Source organism: Wyeomyia smithii, chromosome 2 (assembly GCF_029784165.1).
Source record: "Wyeomyia smithii strain HCP4-BCI-WySm-NY-G18 chromosome 2, ASM2978416v1, whole genome shotgun sequence".
NCBI classification, from domain to species: Eukaryota; Metazoa; Arthropoda; class Insecta; order Diptera; family Culicidae; genus Wyeomyia; species Wyeomyia smithii.
In genome coordinates, this window is record NC_073695.1 from 57,834,353 (window position 1) to 57,857,395 (window position 23,043).

Sequence of the window (23,043 nt, forward strand, 5' to 3'; positions counted from 1 at the left end):
GATCAGAAACTGGTTTTCCCGGTTTTTGGATGGCGATCACCTTCACTTGCCTCCAATCCTGCGGTACAATATTTTGCTCCAGGAACTTATTGAACAAGTTCAACAAGCGCCTCTTGGCAGTGCCGGGTAGATTCTTCAACAAGTTGAATTTGATTCTATCTAACCCAGGTGCGTTATTGTTACAGGACAAGAGGGCAACTGGAATTTCTGCCATCGTAAAAGGTGATTCTATCGCGTCGTGGCCCGGAGGCGTATCGCGAACAATGTTTTGCGCAGGGGCAGAGTCCGGACATACTTTCCCGGCAAAATCAAATATCCACCGACTTGAAGACTCCTCGCTTTCGTTGACCGTTATACGATTTCGCATTCTTCGGGCTGTGTTCCAAAGAGTGCTCATAGATGTCTCCTTCGACGTTTCGTTTACGAACCGACGCCAATATCCGCGTTTCTTTGCTCGGACCAAGCTTTTAAACTTGGTTTCAAGCTCCAAATACCGCCTAAAGTCGTCGGGTTTACGTTCCACCCGAAAGAAGGCCTTAAACGCGTCGGATTTTTCCGTGTAGACATCGGAGCACTCTTTGTCCCACCACGGAGTGGGAGGCCGTTCTTTGATCGTCACGCCGGGATATTTCTTCGTTTGGGCTTGCAACGCGGCGTCGAGAATCAAGCCCGCGAGGAGGTTGTATTCTTCAAGTGGTGGGCGATGTTGAATCGACTCGACAGCTTCTGAAATCATTTCCTCGTATAACTTCCAATCGATATTCCGTGTGAGGTCATACGGAATATCAACTGATCGCGTGCGAGTTGAACCATTATCTATTGAAATTTGGATAGGCAAATGATCGCTACCGTGGGGATCAAGGACTACCTTTCATATGCAATCCAACCGTAGCGAACATAAAGATAAATCTAAAACACTGGGGCGCGCTGGAATAGCCCAGAACTTCGCCCTATCGAACAGTATTGGGCCTTGGTCAAACGGAATCTCTAAAAAACTAATAAATCCATGGAAAACGAGCAGCAGTTTCAATCTAATTGGCGTTCGGCTGTGAATATGGTCGAGGAGACCACTATGCAGAATTCAATGGAACGGGTTAAGCGGGAGGCAATACGAGGTTTGCCAGATCAGTAAGTAATAATCGTTTAAATTCTGAATAAACTATGATGAACGTGGTCCTCGTGGCTCTGTGGTTAGCGATGTTGATCGGCTAGCTCTCCCACACGGTTGTGATATCGGGTTCGATTCCCGATCGAGTCGAGGAACTTTTCGAACTGGAAATTTTCTTGACTCAGCACTGGGGCACGGTGTAACCAAATATATTAAATACCAATATAGTTCACTTACGTGAAATTATGAAGACAAATTGAAAATGACAGACGCGTTAGTCACCTTTTCGACCGCTAGGTGCGCCACTTCTGATTTTGTTCTACACGACATGCGAAATAGAGTAACTTTTGACAATAATATTACCCTAATGGGTACACTGAAAAAAATTCACATTTTATTGTGAAGTGAACTCGGCCGAATATTTCATAATAATAAAGTTCACCTATGCATAAGGCATTCCATGGGTGGTGTTCCACGGTTTGTACGTTTGTCGACCTCCGACAATATTTTGAGTTGTAAAATGGCGACTTCCGGTGACTGGGAAACTGCCGAAAATGACCAAATACCACCTAATTTGGGTGTTTTTTTAACCAGAATGACGCTCAGAGGCCAGAAATTGTCTCGAAATGCCAGTTTGAAATCCAAGATGGCGACTTCCGGTTTTTGAAAAATCAGACAAAATTTTGAATTGTAAGATGGCGACTTCCAGTGATTGGAAAAAAGAGGAAAATGACCAAATACCACCAATATGGATGTTTCTTTAACTAGAATGACGCTCAGAGGCCAGAAATTGTCTCTGAATACCATTTTGAAATCCAAGATGGCGACTTCCGGTTTCAGAGAAACAGCGAGAAATGACCAAATACCATCCAATATGGGTATTTCCGAAATCTGAAACTACAAATCGACCTCAGACAACATTTTGAGTAGTAAAATGGCGACTTTTGGTGACTGGAAAACTGCCGAAAATGACCCAAATACAACCAAATATGGGTGTTTCTTTAACCAGAATGATGCTCAGAGGCCAGAAATTGTCTCCAAATGCCATTTTGAAATCCAATATGGCGACTTCCGGTTCCTAAACAACAGTGGCAAAAGACCAAATAACACTCATTATGGGTATTTCCGGGATTGTTATGATGCACTGAAGCTACAAATCGACCTCAGATAACATTATGAATTGTAAAATGACGACTTCCGGTGAATGGGAAACTGCCGAAAATAACCAAATAACACCCAATATTGGTATTTCTTCAACCGGCCGATTTCCATCCAATATAAGATGTTTCGATACCAGAATGATACACAGGAGCTAGAATCGACCACAGACAACATTTTGAATTCTAAGATGGTGACTTCCGGTTTCTGTAGAACAGCCGAAAATGACTAAATAACACCTATTATTGGTGTTTCTTTAACCAGAATGACGCTCAGGGGCCAGAAATTGTCTCCAAAAACAATAGCCTAAAGGGACCAAATACCACCCAATATGAGTGTTTCTGTAACCAGAATGATGCATGGAGCTAAAAATTGACCTCAGACACCATTTCGAATTGTAAGATGGCAACTTCTGGGAAACAGCCGAATACTACTGCATATGAATATTTCCGTAATCGAAATAATGTAAAGAAGCCAAGCATTGACCCTGGACACCATATTGAATTCGAAGATGACCACTTTCAGTTTCTGGAAAACAACGAAAATAACTGAATACCACCCAATATGAGTGTTTTCGGAATAGAGGTGATGTACTAAAGGCAAAAGTCGAGGATGTTGTCATTCCGATAAAACCAATAATTTCGAACGATATAAACAAATCGCAAGAAATCAATGAATTTGTAATGTTGAAAATTATTGAATTAAACACAAAAATAGGCGGGACGAAGTTTGCCGGGTCAGCTAGTAAATACATAAATATGCTGATTAAAGCAAAGCTGCAAGTGATGAATACGAAGATTAGAACTCGAGAGCAAAAAATTCGGAGGGATAAAAAAAAACAAAAAATACTTTCAAAACGAAGAAAACTAAACATTAAATAATAGTTTTTGCATAACAGTTGTTATCACTAATTATGTTTGTTTTGTTGAATATCTTTTATATATAACATAATAAAGCTTTTAAACCAATTACAACATGATATGTATCCATACTTAAATTGTTAAATTGATAGAACATTCAAGTGTTATCTAAGCTAAAAGTTGCACAACAACCATATACGACTATTGACAACCATTGTGCGGTTTCTCCTTTTATCTTTTTCACGAGGTAATTGAAATATTCATTTAATTGTACACTTCGTGGCCTGATTATTGAGCTTGAGCTTGACGGCCGCACATTTCGTAGTTGCTTCCCGTGATGGATCTGAGCTAGTGAAGTTACACAGGGAACCACGTATATAGCAACTTGGGATTAGTTTACCATTTACACGTCGTGGCCTGATTATTTGAATATTTCTTCTTCGTGCCTCGATAAGCTACATCTATTATATTATCAATATTTAACTCCCGGAATGGCGTTAGTTTTACATACAAACAACATACGCACGAAATCTGCAACATATTTTTTTCTGTGAAAGTATGAAATTGAGTCAACTAAATCTAAAATTGAGTAAATTCAGTTTCGTGTGTGAGAATGTCACACGCTCACAGAAATTCAACAACAATGCACAGTGGTACAGTAAGGCAATGTAGGCGGACACGAGTTTTTCGATGCGATTTTGTGGTTTTAGAGTAAATTTTTTTTCTAAGAACTTGTTTCTTATATTTAGTCTATTTTTTATGTGCAAATGAAAATTAGGGTGGTCCTGAAATCGACTAAATGAAAAAACTAACTTTTTATTTGCATAAATAAATGTATACATTCATCGGCACAGTTGTAGATCAACTAATTTTAAGCAACTTTCGGTATTTCTTCACAATATTTATACAATATTTGTTCTATCAAATGATACCAAAAAATATTATTTATGTTTGCCCTAAACGGAGACATCAATATATCAAAAGGGCCTATTTTTAAAATAGAAATAGTGAAAACTTTTCATCTGTATAATATATCGACAATGTTTTGAAGTAGAATACTTCTCTCAGGAAGTTCGGCTACATAGGGATGTGAAATGAAAATCTAAAACCGAAAAAAGTGAAAAATATGTCCAATTTCAAATGCTAATAAATCGGTTAGTATTCGATGGATTTCCTTCGTTCTTGCAGCAATAGATTGGAAAATCTTCTAAGATTCTTCCCAAAATGCGATAATTGTAATTTTATTATTCACACTATTGTACTATTGAAAATAGTCAAGCCTTGTCAAAACGAAAATTTCGACCCCTGATTGGTCGTTATATGCTAGCTTCCCAAGCACGGTCGACAGAATCATATACCTTGCAATTGAAAACATGCTATTTGGCCTATATAAGAGCCTGTTTCAGCCGGAGACGCTCATAACAGTTCTGAACAGCGACGACAGCAGTCCTCTCTTAGCAGCAGCGGGAGCGAGCAGTGGGTACCATCGATAGCGGAAAGCGGCCACAACTGTGGCATGGCTGTGGATAGGCGTAGCAGTTCCAGCGGATCTCACCATCGATAGCAGCAGAGCCAGCAGATGCAGTTACAGTGGATACCAATGGCGGCCACAACTGTGGCATGGCTACGGATAGTGTTGCAGTTGCTCAGCAGTTAGGCCAGCGTATAGCGGCCACAACTGTAGCATGGCTATGCATAGCGTAGCATCAGACAGCGACAACAGCAGTCGTCCTTCCTTAGCAGCAGCACTAGCCCTCTGGTTGGTCACCACGTCTCAGGAGCAGCGCGGTTTTTCTCAGCGTGTGTCGCCAGACAGCCATTATTCCCCCCGTGTTGGGGCAGCATGAAGATTGCCATCAGGAAATCCAATTTTGGAAATCAAAATGCCTTTTTGAAGGCAAATAAACAAGTCATTGAAAGTTAATAATTTTTATCAACGCAAGCAAGCATTCTGTGTTGCATCCTAGCAATTTAAATTTGTCGCACCTGTCTAATTTACTGAGTGTGAAATAGCTTCCACAGTGCATGTTGTCCGTGTATCTTAATTCCCCCAATGTTAGGGCAGCTCAAAGGTTGTAATTAGCAACCGATTTTGAACAGCAGAATGCTTTTTTGAAGGCAAATAAAAAAATAATTGAAGGTTAATAATTTTCTGGCATCAACACAAGCAGACATTCTGTGCGGGATGCTATCAAATTCTGTTGTAGTTGTCTAATTTTTACTTTCACTTTATTTAGTAAACCCCCCACTGTAGGGGCAGCGCAAAGGCTGCGATCAGCATAACCGACATTGAATAATAAATTGCCCTGTTAGTACGCATTCACAAAAGCAGTTAGTCCGACTATGCAGAGCTAATATGAAGTCGATTCAATCAATCAGCATAAACAGAATTTCGTCGTCCCCCAGCTGCCAAGTTGCAACATGATGCAACACGCAACAGCGAGCAAACGAAATCGCTTGATGTTACAAACCGCAATAAGATACGGGTTAAAACCGTTGCGTGTGTGAGAGCACCATCGGTGTTTATTCGCTGGATACACTATCTACTGTCTACTAAACGCAATAATCTGCTTACATGCGACACGGAGACGGGAACATTTTCTTCAACGAAGCTGCGCAACACGACACAAAACATGTTATTTTGTTGCTTCAATGAGAGTGCTATCGGTCCGGCTCGACAAGAAATCATTTTTGTGCATCCGTGCTACGAAACTGAGGAAAAACTTTAGAAACTGAAAAAAGAGGTGGAGCTTATCAAATGATCTCTCTGAGCCGGAATGAAGTCACACATATTTTTCATGTTATGTCGATCCACCACGTACAAAAAATGATTCATTCCTATTTTCATCCCTATATAAGAGCCTGTTTCAGCCGGAGCCGCTCATAACAGTTCTGAACAGCGACGACAGCAGTCCTCCCTTAGCAGCAGCGGGAGCGAGCAGTGGGTACCATCGATAGCGGAAGCAGCCACAACTGTGGCATGGCTGTGGATAGGCGTAGCAGTTCCAGCGGATCTCACCATCGATAGCAGCAGGGCCAGCAGATGCAGTTACAGTGGATACCAATGGCGGCCACAACTGTGGCATGGCTACGGATAGTGTTGCAGTTGCTCAGCAGTTAGGCCAGCGTATAGCGGCCACAACTGTGGCATGGCTATGCATAGCGTAGCATCGGACAGCGACAACAGCAGTCGTCCTTCCTTAGCAGCAGCACTAGCCCTGTGGTTGGTCACCACGTCTCAGGAGCAGCGCGGTTTTTCTCAGCGTGTGTCGCCAGACAGCCATTATTCACCCCGTGTTGGGGCAGCATGAAGATTGCCATCAGGAAATCCAATTTTGGAAATCAAAATGCCTTTTTGAAGGCAAATAAACAAGTCATTGAAAGTTAATAATTTTTGTCAACGCAAGCAAGCATTCTGTGTTGGATCCTAGCAACTTAAATCTGTCGCACCCGTCTAATTTACTGAATGTGAAATAGCTTCCACAGTGCATGTTGTCCGTGTATCTTAATTCCCCCAATGTTAGGGCAGCTCAAAGGTTGTGATTAGCAACCGATTTTGAACCGCAAAATGCTTTTTGAAGTAGAATACTTCTTTCAGGAAGTTCGGCTACATAGGGATGTGAAATGAAAATCTAAAACCGAAGAAAGTGAAAAATATGTCCAATTTCAAATGCTAATAAATCGGTTAGTATTCGATGGATTTTCTTCGTTCTTGCAGCAATAGATTGGAAAATCTTCTAAGATTCATCCCAAAATAAGATAATTGTAATTCTATTATTCACACTATTGTACTATTGGAAATAGTCAAGCCTTGTTAAAACGAAAAATTCGACCTCTGATTGGTAGTTATATGATTGCTTCCCAAGCACGGTCGACAGAATCATATACCTTGCAATTGAAAACATGCTATTTGGCCTATATAAGAGCCTCAGTTTCAGCCGAAGCCGCTCATAATAGTTCTAGACAGCGACAACAGCAGTCGTCCTTCCTTAGCAGCAGCACTAGCTCTGTGGTTGGTCACCACGTCTCAGGAGCAGCGCGGTTTTTCTCAGCGTGTGTCGCCAGACTGCCATTATTCCCCCTGTGTTGGGGCAGCATGAAGATTGCATTGAATTGAATTTACGACAACACAAGCAAGCGTTCTGTGTTGGATCCTAGCAATTTAAATCTGTCGCGCCCGTCTAATTCACTGAATGTGAAATAGCTTCCACAGTGCATGTTGTCCGTGTATCTTAATTCCCCCATTGTTAGGGCAGCTCAAAGGCTGCGATCAGCAACCGATTTTGAACCGCAAAATGCCTTTTTGAAGACAAATAAACAAGTAATTGAAGGTTAATAATTTTCTGGTATCAACACAAGCAGACATTCTGTGCGGGATGCAATCAAATTCTGTTGCAGTTGTATAATTTTAACTTTATTGAGGTAGCCCCCCACTGTAAGGGCAGCGCAAAGGCTGTGATCAGCATAAGCGATTTTGAATAACAAACTGCCCTATTAGAACACCCTCACAAAAGCAGTTAGTTCGACTATGCAGAGCTAATGTGAAGTCGATTCAATCAATCAGCATGAACAAAATTTCGTCGTCTCCCAGCTGCTAAGTTGCAACATGATGCAACACGCAGCAGCGAGCAAACGAAATCGCTTGATGTTACAAGCCGCAATACGGTTAGGAGTTAAATAAAGTATTCTACTTCAACCTTGCGGTCGTGGCTTTGCACACAACCCTCCTGTGATTTTTTCGTCAAAATTGGCGTATTTTTTATTAAAGTTACCGAAGAAAACTTTGTTTTTAAATTTGAATTGAAAAAATAGAGCGAAAAGACTGTTTTTGGAAACCAAATTTCATGTCTACAAAAAAGTTTTTTTACAAAGTTACTTAGAATTAGTTGGTCTACAAGTTTGCCAAAGAATGTTTTATTTCGTTGATATTAGGACCACCCTAATTTTCATTCGCACATGAATCGAGGACTATGTATAAGAAACAACTTTTTACAAAAACTATGGCTTTAAACCGCAAACCAAAATCGCAACGAAAAGCCTATGTCCGCCTAAATTGCCTTACTCTACCACTGTGCAATGAGTTTAGTTACCTTTTTCACCACAAGAGGGGGTGTTCCCTGTCTGTCTTCACGGGAATATATGGGAAATTCGAGAGTGAACTATATTGTTATTTTAAGATATTTGTAACGTTGTACTTTATCCCACACATGCAAAATGTGCCAAAAACAATATCGATAACGAATTCTCTCAACTAATCTTAGCTGATCGAGACCGCTATTAGCCCCAAAGCTAAGCGTGCGATATTGTTGTGTCTGAATGAACTATCATTCCCATGACAAGAGATTTTGTAGTTGAACTTTCTGCAACATTGTTTGTCCATCGTATATCGTGATAAAATGTAATAAAATCACAAAATCCAGATTGATCTGCCATGATCCAGCATAAACCAGTATGGAAAAGCAACAAATCCGCAATTCAGACAGGCACAGCTAAATTGGAAATAGGTAACACTAGATAATGGTAATCCTAAAATAGATTGACCATGATACAGGATATACTGATAGAGGCCTTATCTCAAATGTCGATAATTACCAACATATTACTATGTCTGTTCAATCCGTGTTATTGTAAAATGATCCTGTAAAGCAATTGCAGTTTAGAGTTGGAACAATTTTTTTATATAATAATTGGTAAAACATAGACCTATTGTGAGTTATGTAAATTTCATTTAAAACGTCTTCCTGCTACCAGGGAAGGGAAAGCAAACGCTCGTATAAAAATGTTTGTTTGTTTCGCAATTACAATCAGAAACAGGTGAAACGTTGAACGCCTGACTAGTTCAGTGATCGTTAATCTAGTGCCTTGGTAAAGCCACTGCTATTATGGAACGTTGGGTAGGCAAGACAGCGGTAGTGACTGGTGCAAGCTCTGGTATTGGTGCCGCGATAGCCAAAGAGTTAGCCCGCTCTGGCATCACAACTGTAGGACTCGCTCGACGGGTGGAGCGTATCGAAGCACTGAAAGCCGAGCTACCACCTACAGCGGCTTCCCGGTTGCATCCATTCCAATGTGATGTAACACGAGAGGAAGACATTCTACGGGCGTTTGCGTTTGCTTGTGACACGTTCGGAGGAGTTGACATCTTGATCAATAATGCTGGAGTTTCCAGGGACCAGACTGCACTGACGCCAGGAAACTCGAAGGAGATAAGGGAAATATTCGATACCAATGTGATTGCGTTAATCCACTGCAGTCGGGAAGCGTTTCAGTCAATGAAGAAGCGATCCGTGGAAGGATGCATCATCAACATTAATAGCGTTGCCGGACACCACGTTTTCGATTTACCACGACAGTCTATCTACAGCCCCAGTAAGTATGCGGTCACGGCCCTAACGGAATCCTTGCGTATTGAGTTGAGGAAAGAAAACGCTAACGTTAGAGTTACGGTAAATAAATCAATAGTTTTTGGTTTATGTGCTTTTAATTGCCAATTGCTTCATCTTGCAGAGTATTAGTCCGGGAATATGCAAAACAGAAATTTTGGCAGGAATTCCCAAAGCAGATTTCATGCCGGCACTCATGCCAGAAGACATAGCTGACGCGATTCGTTATGTACTCGGTACTCCACCACGGGTTCAAATCCATGAACTAACAATAAGGCCAACGGGAGAGCCGTTTTAGGGCTGAGTGAAGAATAAAGTGACGTGGTCATTCTATGTTCTAAATAATAAAACCGATAACAGGTCTGAGAAATGTATTAATCCGAATTATACTGTTATTGTAATTACTCAACTCTCAGAAGCAAGTTTGCGGTCACTGCCGTGATGGGTGAGTTGATGAGCAAACATGAAAAACATTTCAGTGTACACTCCTATAAAAATATGTTTCTATTCCATACGTTCCAATGAACAACATATTTGTTGTTTCACATGACACGTGAGCATAGAATACATTCTTGGTAACCATTTGATTACTGTGTGAGAGTATGTAGTTTAGCCACCAGTGCTAAATTGTATGTAATGTGCCTGTTTTGCGTCGATCGACGGAGGCGGGTTGTTATGCTTGTTCAGCATTGTGTTTTCAAGGTCGTTCAATGCAGAACATTTCTGTTTTTTTTTGTCTTTGCTTTTGGTTTGTCACACTGGCTGAAGTAAGCCATGGTACTTATATCTTATCCACATCAGCAGCATTGAATGCTCAAACCAGATTGTATATTGGAACGATGAATCATCAGACGGTAACATGTTTGTTTGCTTTGTTAAAAGTCAGTAACAAGTTTTTCGTCATCAAACCTTAAATGTGGCAGAAATATCATTGCATCAAGAACTAACTTCAAAAATTCTTTCATTGTCAATACGCTCACTATTTCACAACCCAGCATATCTTTATATAGTAAATATTCGAAATCGTTTCTCTCATTCGTGCTTTGCATGCTAACTGATGTATATTATACATACAAATGTGTGTTTGCAGTATAGGTAAATTGTTTTAGTTCGAAAAGTAATGAAAATAAGGAATTTTGTTTCAATCAGCCATAAAACAAGAACACTATTCGAAGAAAAACCAGACTTTCGTTCAAGTATTAGCCAAAAAAAAGACTCACATTCTGCACGATTTTTTTTCGCGTTGTCGCTACTGCTAATACACTATTCACGAAACACTTGGGTGCTATCAATGAATCACTACTAATTATCGCAATGGCACTACGGGAAAGAAAGCGAGTGAATTGACGTAATCCTCATTTGATTGCAGCAAGCATGCCCCAATGAATCATTATAAATGATGCTAAAACAAATCGTCACTTCACAGTTTAACGGGGTTTAACTAATAGACACACAATTTACACTAGACACTCGCGACTAAACTTTTACCACTAAAAGAATTATGCTGCGCTACGAAGTGGCACCCTGACTCAGGGTCCCTGAGAAAGACTAGACATGAAATTGATGCTGGTATTTTTAAACAGATTTTTTTCTGCCGCTTTTGAAGGCAGCACACAAAACTTCCAAGCGTTTCGCACTGTAGCCAAAACACGTACACACATTATCGAAGTTGATATTAGGGATGTGCATAAGTCGATCAATTCTTCAACTTGAATATCGAAATTAATCGAAATGTTTTACATTGTTTCTATAGTAGTATAACTTAAACAACTAATAAAGATAAGGTATTTGCTGCTCTCCGAACTCGCCATAGTGATTATAGTTACGTACGAACGGGCAGTAAAGCTTTCTTTTCGAACTAAATTCAATTTTTTTTTATCTTACGACTTACTTGGAAGTTTTGCAAAGCAGACAAAAATGAAAGAGAAGAAAAAATATGTGACCTTTTGATTGATGTTCAGCCAAAATACTGGAAAAAATTATAGATATAGTTGCGATATTTCCTCGTAAATATTGCCGAATCTTGTAGAGGAATTATTGAACACTAACCGGTAGTATCTAGCATGATTTAATTTATCGAACATCTCTATTTGCTATAAAATAATGACACTCGGGCCAATGAGTGTAAAAGAGAGGCACGCAGAAAAATATTCAATCAAATCAAATAAATTTTGGTTTGTTTTGATAAAAAGTGTGGATTGTTTTCTGACCAACAAAATGGGCAGTTTATTTTAATAAAAGCATTTTATCAATTCAATAAAATCGTTTGCTAGAAACAAATTAACAGATTTTATTGAAACAATACGACATTTTATTAAATCGAAAAAAGGCTTTTATTAATTTACAGGGACGTCTGTTAATTCAAACCAAACTTTTTGTTGAATGAATTTTTTTTATTGTTTTCAAGCTAAATTGATTAGGATATCAGCTCTATTATCGTCAGGTTTGTCCAATTATCATTCAGGGGGTCAATGAAGTCATAGAGAACTAATTTTTTGCAGGAAGAAGCACTGCATTATGAAGAACCATCATGCAAGAAATTAATGCTCTAGGACATCATTCACCCCCCGGACGATAATAGGTAAAACTTGATGATAATAGAACCGATACCCTATTTGTCAATTTTATCGATATTTGAAGCTTGATGTGTACAGGGTAAACGCTCCTTTTTTATCGATGAATGTTATCAATAGATCTAATGAAGGAGACTTTACCCTATTATTGAGCAATGTTTTTAATAGTCCGAGAAGAACAATAATTTATTCGCGAAGGTGTTTTACAATGTTTTGCTAGGTATAATTAGTCATCATTAGTATAATTCTGGGCAACACATCATACATATTCAAAAAGTTGCAATATCTCCAATAAAGACAGGAATCTATTTGATGAAAATTTATTTTGCTTGAACTCAGTGTTTGAAAATTCTGTAGAGCAAGTGATTGTTATTTAACATCAATTTGAAATATTTGAATATGGTCTTCGAATGCAATTATATACAATTTTTGGGTAAAAACTGTAACACTACTATCGGGCAATAACACTGAATCTAAGAGGCAAAACGTGTTGATTATTTCGTGCTGCTGCACAAAAAATAGCATCCATTGGAATACAAAACATCGTCCTTAATAAATTTTGATATTACCGGCATAGATTGCTGTCTTTATATGATTCTCAGAGTATCTATTTTGTATCCGTTTTCTGAAATGTGTTGAAAAGTATCAGTCTATTATTATTTCAAAAATCATGAATTGTTTGATATCAACAAAAAGCAAACATGGAATAAATAATTAATTCACTCTATGAATATTGCTTCTAAAATGATATTCGGGGCATTTATAGATCTAGTTCTAAGCTACAACTGTAGTGAACAACCAATTCTAATAAGATTTTAATTTCTTTCATTCGAAATCTAGATCTACAAGTAATTAAACACCATTTCACAAAATGATGCTTACACACAAGTTATAAGCAAGTGATTCAACGATTTATTTTTAACCTGGAGTCGCTTTGTGGCAGTAGAGTGTGCATACTTGAAAAAAACTTCTTATTCATAAGCGTACTATTTTTTACTGACGGAAGTATCATTTAAAATTCAATACTCACCTAGGAACAAGTCGATACTATCATCCGACAAGTCAAATGACTTCTATAAAAGATAGAGCTCAATTTGCTCTCCATTGAGCATATGATATTTGACTTCCTCTTCTTCGATGAATTTCTCAATCATACCTTCAGCTTCAATATTGAAATTAAAACCTAATACTGTTCTAATAGAAATCCGAAAATTCAAAGACCGTACAATAACTATAACTCGAAATTTGACCGAAAAGTTAGGCAGCTTGTAACGCTGAAATGCCAGCAATTCACTTCGAGATGATCAATGGAGGTTGACAGGACAGAACCTAAGACAGACGCGACAGCTGGTCACCGTTACATGCAACCAATTTGAACCGGCTGCTGATTGGCTGAATCCGATAACGCAATCGTCACGTAGAAAATACAACGAGGTTACTTTTCACTGTAAAGCAGTGATGCTGGAGAGTCATAATTTAGCTATTATAATTGTTCATAAATAATGATGCAAAAGTATGCAAGGTACATGATTTTACCGAGTAATGTGTTTCACTGTTATAACTTTAAAAATGCATTGATTAATCGTTCTTTACTATTTCGGTTGAAGTCCAAGAAACTTAAGAATAAAAAATTTGGGTTCCAAGAAACTTAGGAAGAAAAAATTTGATAGTAGAAGTATGCTTTATTGAACATAAAGTAATAAATAAAAATTAAGTATTATTCGCCTATATATTGCAATTTTAATTTGTTTTATTTTCATTGACCTGCAGAAGTTGTTAAAAATAATCATTCTGGCACGGTATGGAACGTTCAAAAAAGAAGCCAGCTGTCGCGTCTTGTCTCAAGACAGAACTGCTTAGATATTGCACGCTAAAAGTGATTAGCAGAAACAATAAAATTGGTAATTGTTTCGATAAAAAACTCGTTGGCAACAAACAAACCATTTTGATTGAAACAGATGTAGCGTTTCGGGATTGTTTCAAACTATATGTCGTTCACTGAAAAAACTGCGCACGCTCCATCCAAGTGTTTCATCAATTGGATATTAAAATGACTCCGTATTGTTACAAGAAGATTTTTTTTTATCGAATTCAATCATTTTTCACTTTCGTTTCAAGTTGTCGCACACATCAACTTACATCCATGAGCCGCACTTCTTTTACGTATGATTCCAACATCCCTTTCAAGTGAATTACACTTGAATTTGCCCGCCCCACTGTTTCATCACAGTGATTCTCATGTGCGAAACACTTTCAGTTGATTTGTTTTGTTTTTACATGTCAAATGAAGTGCCGTTTGTGCTGAAAAGTAGAAAAATGGCGAAAGATGAGAAGTCAGCGAGTGTCATACGGCTTAGAAGTTCGACGATTTTCCGGACTACATCTGTAAGTTTTTGCAAGGTAAGTGATTTATGTCACGTAAAAGAATCGAATTCTAATTTTATTTCGTTCTTCCAGCACAAAATCACAAAGATTCTGATGGAAGCATCTTTACGCTAGAGGAAAGTATTTGTTTACTAATTAAAATTAAATTCAATTAATTAAATTCTTTGTTTGCTTTACAGGCTTCTTCAACAGAGAAGTAAAGATTATATTTGGCGATTAATTATTATAGTAAATATTAAATTTTAAATTTTATAAATAAAATGAAGGTTATGTAATAAAAACCATTCGAAGCTCGGCAAACATTCATTTGAGATTCAAAATCCAAACACTCTATGTCTATATGTCATAACACGAGAATTAAAAGTGTTTCCTTTTGAAAATGAGGTGTTGCACGATAAATAATTCTAAAGTGTTTCGCATATGAATTCTATGTTTTGACCAGTAGGGCGAAATCAAGTGCAAAACACTTTATAGTGTCGTGTCGATTTCTTTGAGTGTTGGTTTGTTTAAAAAAAATGTTTGTATTGAAATGAATCGTTCTTTTGATTCAAACAAACCAAATCGTTGAATTGATTAATAATACAACATTTTATTGATTCAAACCAGAGTTTTTTCTGCGTGCCGGTGAGGAGAAAACCTCTAACACTTGCACGCGCCCCTCTGCTTGCCCCCTTCTGCAGAGAGATGATGCCAAATAGTGACGTAGCTATTGTCCTTTCACAAAAAAATTAGAATGCAGAGTATTTTCAAGAAAAAGAAGAAGCAACACCCGCAACTGTCAGACATCTCAAACACTGGTAAAAAAGTGCTGTAAGGAATAGCAATCGATACACGTTCAACTGGGGATAGTAAAATGTTCGTAATTGAGATACAAAAATATCCGAATAAGTTTTATTCTCTACACCTCATTAGTTAATTAGAGTTATCTTATTTGTTTCTTAAACCTGTATTAAACTCTTTGACCGAGCGTCAAATATTTGTCATTTTTTGACAGATAAAAATTTGGTCAAATATAATTGTTTGTCACTCTCCAATTTTAACATGGGGCAAACACGGGCAGACAACAACCATGATGTCAAATAAATTAGACCATTATGTCAGAAGGTCAAATATTTGACCATTAGACAAAGAGTGTACTACAGGCTTTAGGTTTTCGTTTGTCTTGATCGAGAAAAGAATACATTTTCATCATCAAAGGCATGTACGATTTATTGCCATCAGCGATGGGCACCATTTCGCCTATTTTTACTGGTTTGTTAAAGTCTGATGCTTTTGTCGATTTGATGTATTTATCACAACAATGCCATGATATATAAAATAAAAGTCGTGGGACAATTATGTCTAACATGTTATGATAGTAATAACGCTACATCACAGAACGGAAGGTCATCTGTGATACGAAAACTGCTAAGTGCTCAGTGAATTTTGCAGCGCTCCCTAGGGGTGGAAAGAACGCTTTTTACACGGAAAATAAACAGAATTTATACTACTTTTATCAAAATCAATCAAACACACTGGTATAAATCTGTCGGCGAAAACACTACAGGTTAACCCTGCTAAGCATCTGTAAGAAGGAAAACACATTATTTCTAGGGGCTTGACAACTTTATTTCATGAAAAATATTTCGGTAATATTACACGATATTGGTTGATATATATATATATATATATATATATATATATATATATATATATATATATATATATATATATATATATATATATATATATATATATATATATATATATATATATATATATATATATATATATATATATATATATATATATATATATATATATATATATATATATATTAATATCTATCATTTTTTTATCACATTAACTTCCCAACCATAGCGTATAGGACATGGTGAAACGGTTTGATCAACAAGTAGGCACGAGTTGTGAATTGCTTCTAAAATAAATGAATATCAGTAGCAAGGTATGTAGCTTTACCGGATTTATAATTTGAATGCATCGAAATAGTATATTATGAGATGCGATGAATTTGGTCATCGGTTGTTTTAATAAACATCTTTAGTATTTACCATTTTTTTTGCAATATAGCCGGTTGTACTTTTGACATACCGTTTTACTATGTTTCTATACACCAACATCACAACGACGATAATATGAATTCAGAGAGTTTTGATGTAACTGGAGGAGTGTCTGAAAATGCAACGATAAACACTTAGTAACAATGAATACAATCGAATTTTGCTCGTTGCACTAAATTCGTAGCCCAACTAGCAAAGGACTTTCACTCGTTGGGTTGAGCTATCCAGGTTGCAAGATGACACCGGTTGTTTCTTTTTGTTAGGATTACTAATCACCTATTGGGTTACGCAGTGTCTTGCCCCTAGCATCCTTCAAAACAGCTGACTCAGATACCGGCATAGATAATTGTAGAACTGTTCCTTTGTTGTTTTTCAGTAATCTACTCCTGTGAAAATAATCAGATTATTAACACGAGTTACATAAAGTGAGAGTCGCGTCTTTTGTTTCAAGTCTCTAATTACCATCTCGTTTAGAGTCCTCGTAATGAATATTCGTATATTACGTAACGTGAAATTTGGCAATTTTCAAAACCCCCATCAACTAAGTAACGCAAATTTGCATGGTGGCAGTGTAACACTTCGCTGGATACCTTTCCTCCACCTCTCCCCTGAGCGCGTTATGTATTATAGGAATGTTTCCATATATGAACGAACGCTAGGGGTAAGGCACTATTGATATACAATGGTGATTCGCTCACCGGTTGCTCCTTAGTCGGGGGTTTGTTAGTTGGGCACTCATCCATCTAAAAAGCGCTCTTATGTCAAAATTGAACGTCATTCAAGTGATGCAAGAAACCCGAAAATTGAATAAATAATAAAATAAATTTTGACTTCTCGTACTTGAGTTTATTTGTCATTGATTGTTGATGGCTACCTTTGATTACTCGAAAAAAATGACATTGATTACTTCGGAGTAATCTCAGGTTACGACGCATTTCGAAACCCCTTGAAACGAACCTCTTGAGATCCTTTTTTAGTGTTCTGTAAGGTTGTCACTTTCGGTTGTCAGCAGGGATACCAGATTTGTCAGCAAAACGCTGATTTGTTTTGATTCGCAGGTATGTGCGTTTTTTTTTCAATCTCCATCCCGCATAATCAATAACCATAAACGGATGATAATCCATATGGTTTAACGATACCCCATACAGTCGAAACTATATCCCGAACTAGTTGTTAGGCACGTTTTATGGTTATTGATTATGCGGGATGGTTAACTACATTTTTTTCCCTATGACTTTCTCAAAATGTGTGCAGATTTTTACAGACTTCTGCCTGCTCGAGCGCATTTATTCGAATCACGATTAGATTTTTATCAGATTTAAAAAAAAAAAGACTGCACAATGAAACCGGTACCTCTTACAATCGCATTATTCGTTGCCCTAGAAACTAACCTGGATTTACTTAACCTTATTCTGCTTATTTTTATTTAAATGGCATGTCGCATGTCGCATCAATGAGTAGAAAATCTATATTCTCCAGAATGGACTAGAGTCAATCGGCAAAACATTTAATATAATCTAATAAGAGGATGAAACTAGTTTATAAATTTCATTTCCGAATAAAGATGTGATTCATTTATTATAAATATTCGGAAAATTTGCGTTAAAAAATCCATCTGTGCCATGATTTTTAAAAACTCAAAGTACTTTCTTTAGTTGAAAAAAAAAAAATACTCACGAGCTGCATTTTAAATTTTAACAATTTTCAAAAATAGCCGTCTATGACACATGGTACAATTGTAAATGGAATTGCAACATTAACGTTTTAAAACGCACGATTTTTCAATAACATTGATTGTTGTTCGTGTTTCAAATCAACATTTGTCGATTACAATACCTTCGTTACACTATTGTAATATGACAAACTCCACAAATGTGAATAATTGCGAATTTTTACCCAGAACGTTTTTGCATCGAACGTAATAGATTGTATTAAACGGGTTAAACTGTTGAAATAACCGTCAATTCAAAACATCGAATAAATTATGCCACATTATACCACTGGCAAAGCGGCATAAACGTATACGACAAATATATATTGCCCGAGAGCACAGAAAATTCAATTGTCATTTTTCAGTCCTTTTTGTGTGCACTTTCTGTTCGATCATATACCTGAAGTTGCCCTTCCGTTCTGTGGCTACATGTTATGATAGTAATAAAGCTTATTTTTGAAGAGTCAAGAAACAGACATAGAAACAATGCGCTGTACGCTTTTGCGGTACTGGAAAACATTTATGTTATCCAAGGAAACAAATTTCCAAAACAAGACTTTCTGGAGCTTAGGAATTCTCATGCTGGAGCCAATAGAAGTTATGGGGAAATTAGGCCTTCGAATTTCGTTTAGCGGTAGGACTCAGAAGCTTCGGATTTTCGCTAGAAGTAAATGTTAAACATAAAAGGAGATGATGTTAACTGGTAATTTTAGTGATTTTAGTTCCGTGAACAGTGAAAAAATAATGTGGTATTCATAAGACTAATTTTTTTGGCCATGGGCCAAACGCCAAAGTTACGTGACAAGTTGGTAGAGCGGAGGCAACGCCATGGGGACCATTAAATATCGAAACAGTATTTTGCAAACAGCTCCAAATGGCCGAACTATAACAATACTAACGAAGCCCGAAACATCAATTCGTCGAAGCACGGAAGGTCTATGTTATATTGCATACTGTTTAAGCAACATCAAATAATGGATTATAACTTGTTTTTTTTCGTAGAACATTCTGATTGCAAACCATAATGCGGCTCTGCTGCATAGTCAAGGGCAAGAAATCAAGGCGGCACTAATAGCGATTTTTTTTATTCCACCAGCTCACCTCGTTTTGACCCGGAAGCGCACTAACTGCTGTCAAAACCCTCCTTTATTCGCTCGATTTTGACCCAGTTTTGTCCTGCCGTGCTGCCCGAAGCGCACTGTAAAATTTGTCAGCTTCAACGCACTTCCGCACGTGCTATTCCTCGGCAGTTTTGCCCGCACACAGTGGAATAAAGAAATTCACTATAAGTCAATGCTATTCAATTTCAATTGAAGTAAATTAAGAGTGCATACGCTTTGACAAACAAGTTCTTGAGTCACATTTTTATCGGTGCTGTCTGAGATTGTCATTTTCGGTTGTCAGTGGCGGTTGTCAGTTAGAGCGCAAAATTCGCAATTTTTCTCTGAAATCACAATATTTGAGTTTACCATTGAGTTCGTCTAGTTGTTTACATTTGAAGCATTTACTAATACTAGGAAAATGCACTCTCCTCCTCACTTCTCTTTTATGCTCATTGCACTCGGGCATGGTTTCGCGCGGATGTTTGCAGTTGCAGCAGGGATGCCAGGTCATTCTTCCAAATGTCTTCACGTTCCAATTGGCCCTGACGTCTCTGTTGATATTGGTTTGGTTTTTACTTGCGAAAGTGAAGGAGGGAAATATTTTCGCTTTTGTTTTCACACATAAATTGACAATTGCATATGAGAATTCGCGTAGGTGCGAACAGCCTTAAAAATCTCTTTTACTTGTGTCAGGGCCAATCAGGGTTGCCACCTGATAGGGACATCTAGCCCGGAGATTTTCAAAGTATCGGAGGGGAATGGGGGGTGTATGGTGAATTGACATGCCTGTTGTGATTTATTTCCACCACATGATCTACACTATTTATTTACTTTATTTATTTTAGCAATTCTTAACAGCCGATCGAATTCGATGATTTTGGTGACAATCTCAGTATAATATTTTAACGAAATTGGGTTGTTTAGCTATTCAAAAATTAAAATCGTTCTAAATCGCTACAATGACAGTTGGTACATGGACGAACTGTCATTGTGGTGATTTCGAGTAGATTTCGCGCAATTTCAATTCAAAAATTGAAGGACAACGATAGAAAAATTTTTAAAATCACGTTTGCGTAGATGCGTAGTTTTACTTAGATATGCAGCTCTTTCAGATGATATTAAAAACTGATATAGCTAAACAACCCAATTAGTAAATTAAGAAAACTCGCTGTAAATTCGACAGCCTTAAAATCTCCTTTGGGGAAATTCTGAAAATTAATGCCGAAATTACTTCGCTAAATTTCTGAGCTTTCCGGCAATGCGTAGAACTTAAAAATAAATTGTTCAATTTAGGACTTATGTCGTTTCCAGAGCGAGTTGAAAATAATTTTGCTGTCTCAGAGAAATTTCGCTTCCACCCAGAGACCCGCAAATTACCTCCCAGACCCGGAGAAAATTCGCGTTCACCCGGAGACCCAGAGATCACCTCCCAAACCCAGAGACTTCGGGTGAAACCCGGAGAAGTGGCAACCCTAGGGTCAATAAAAAATGTCTTCACATGTCTTTCAACCCGAGATGGCCCGTTAGGACCGACCAAAAACTGGCGAGCAAAAAAAAGGGGCGCCACCCCTGCAAAATGCGGGTAATGTCACATATTTTCGAGTGTCTTTCGAATTTGTCTTCACCGTCTTCACAAACAAAGATGTCTTCATCGCAGGGTAAATGTCTTCCGTTTGAAGACATGTCTTCCAATCTGGCATCGCTGAATTGCAGTAACAAGTCAGGGCCGTACTCAGCGGAATTCCACAAAAAGTGGTGAGAATAATCGTTTGGTTTTTTCGACCGTATGAAAAAATCAATTGAAGCGGTTTAAAAAAAGGTAATTATTTAATTATTTAATTTAATTAATTTCAGCTAAATTAGCATTCGAACAGAAATGAGAATATAAATTTTCGAGGAACAAGGAAAAGAGCAAAGCATTTTGATCAGACCGATCAGACCTACATCGTTAACTAGAGGTTCCATATTGGTTCTGTTTGTTATTGTTTAAAGATGCATGCATATAAAACTGGTCGACAAAACCGAAAAAAAATTATGCAGCAGTGCGTCAAAAGGCCACAGAGTAATTGCTCGTCGGTTCTACATTTGCTTACGGGTGAACTACTTCAAGTCTCTGAAAAAAATATCTTTATTAGGCCTACCAAAATTCACAGGAATGGTTAAAAAGTTACAATCTTTTAATTTTTCTTGCGAAAGCTCTAAGGAAAAATCTGTGTTTACCAGTGTAATCAACGGTATTTTTTCGTTCAAAAGAATTCTAAAAATTTCTTCAACTTCAACATAGGTATGATCAGGCTTCTTCCGTTCTCTTGATTTTTGCCCAAATTTCCTTTTCTACCTGCCAAACCCCTTGGAGAACTAGACTTTCTCTCACACAGAGTTAGTAATTATCCACATTTAGGTGTAGAGTATTTCAGTCGCAGAGTTCCTTTTCACCAACTCGGTGGCATCGGCCTTGTTTCCTGAAGCTGCCGTGAAAGACAGTGACGCTAGTCTCATCTATGTTTTTGAAGGTTTGTTCACACAGCAGTGTAAGCATGACGAACGAAGCATAATATATGTTGTACAGAATTATGCGCTCGAATCAATTTATTCATGTAAATAAAAGCTTAGCTTAACTTTGTTAATGTTCAAAGGTAGCGTTGATATACTATCTCATTTACATATACGTTGAGATGTTAATCCCTAAATCATCGCGCAATGTCAGCCGCCGTTCGAAATCGGCAAGAATAAACGTTGTGTACATTCTATGCAACGCATTAATTTTTTGTTTCATCAAGCAAAGCACTCAACGTTATGTGCAATAAATACATCACCCGAAAACAACACATAAACACACTGCAGCTGAACACCGACCCTGTATGCACGTATGAACACTGCTTTTTCCCGTGTTTCGATGAATCAGCTGTCAAATTGCATGTGAAATTGATCCAGTGATCCAGCAGTCCAGCTAATGCTGGCTTCACTTATGTCGTACGTAAACGTCAGTGATGCCACCGGGTTGCTTTTCACTCTTTATCATCACGTGTTAGGGATAGACCTTCATTTGCTCTCTCAGTTTAAGAGGGAGTAGTTTTCGTTAGCTTCTCCTTTACTAGAAGAGAAGTTGGCCAAATATCAAAACATTTGGGTTCATATTGAAGCCACATTCTAACCGTTTTCGAATTTAATATTGTAGGAAGATTCACAACTCACCATGGGTGCGTATTCTGCAGAAAGTTCGATTTTATACTAGGGGTCTTCATATCGAGAAGTATTTTTACCGACACGTATTTGCTATATGTTTACCAATGCATTCATGTGAACGTACCTTCGGATGCTTGGTATTCATGCATAAACGCAGTTTTGTCAAACTGAGATGCCAGATTCATTTCTACATTTAGGAATCGTTTTGGCAAAGTTCCAAGAAATGAGAATGGATTTTTCAATACCACTTAAAATAATTAAATATCTTGAAGATCAAAAAAAATTAAATGTCTGAGCCATTTAGCCAAAGGTTAGGCTTAGCTTAACTCGTTTGACATATATCGTATGATGAAAAGTGAGGATCATTGTCGTAAAAAAGAGCTATGTTTCGCTTTTGAGAGCTTATTAAAATAATTCTTTGTAGAAAACTCAAAATGCGAACTTCCAATTTTCACCCATACATGAAGTTGCGTTTTGGTAGGGCTGGTGCTGATTCGGCATCACTGTTGTCGTTGC

The 23,043-nt window shown here is 37.7% G+C and overlaps 2 protein-coding genes across 3 annotated transcripts in view; one reads left to right on the forward strand and one right to left on the reverse strand.

Annotated features, from left to right (window-relative positions):
* Nucleotides 1-11,166, reverse strand: part of LOC129723195 (phospholipid scramblase 1-like) — a 43,244-nt gene extending 32,078 nt beyond the window's left edge. For both annotated transcript variants that reach the window (XM_055677245.1, XM_055677242.1), the window contains exon 1: nucleotides 10,730-11,166. The gene's annotated coding sequence lies outside the window, so the exon portion shown is untranslated. The remainder of the gene's footprint in view (nucleotides 1-10,729) is intronic.
* Nucleotides 8,935-9,955, forward strand: LOC129723198 (farnesol dehydrogenase-like). The gene is made up of 2 exons (XM_055677251.1): nucleotides 8,935-9,572; nucleotides 9,634-9,955. The coding sequence occupies exons 1-2, from the start codon at nucleotides 9,009-9,011 to the stop codon at nucleotides 9,805-9,807; spliced, it is 738 nt and encodes a 245-aa protein (XP_055533226.1). The 5' UTR covers nucleotides 8,935-9,008; the 3' UTR covers nucleotides 9,808-9,955.
* Nucleotides 11,167-23,043: the final 11,877 nt, after the last annotated feature.

What these genes read in the sequence shown, in the direction of transcription:
- LOC129723198 (XM_055677251.1), top strand. Translation starts at nt 9,009, where the DNA reads ATGGAACGTTGGGTAGGCAAGACAGCGGTAGTGACTGGTGCAAGCTCT. An exon ending in ACGCTAACGTTAGAGTTACG is followed by an intron (nt 9,573 to 9,633) that starts GTAAATAAATCA and finishes TTCATCTTGCAG; the next exon opens with AGTATTAGTCCGGGAATATG.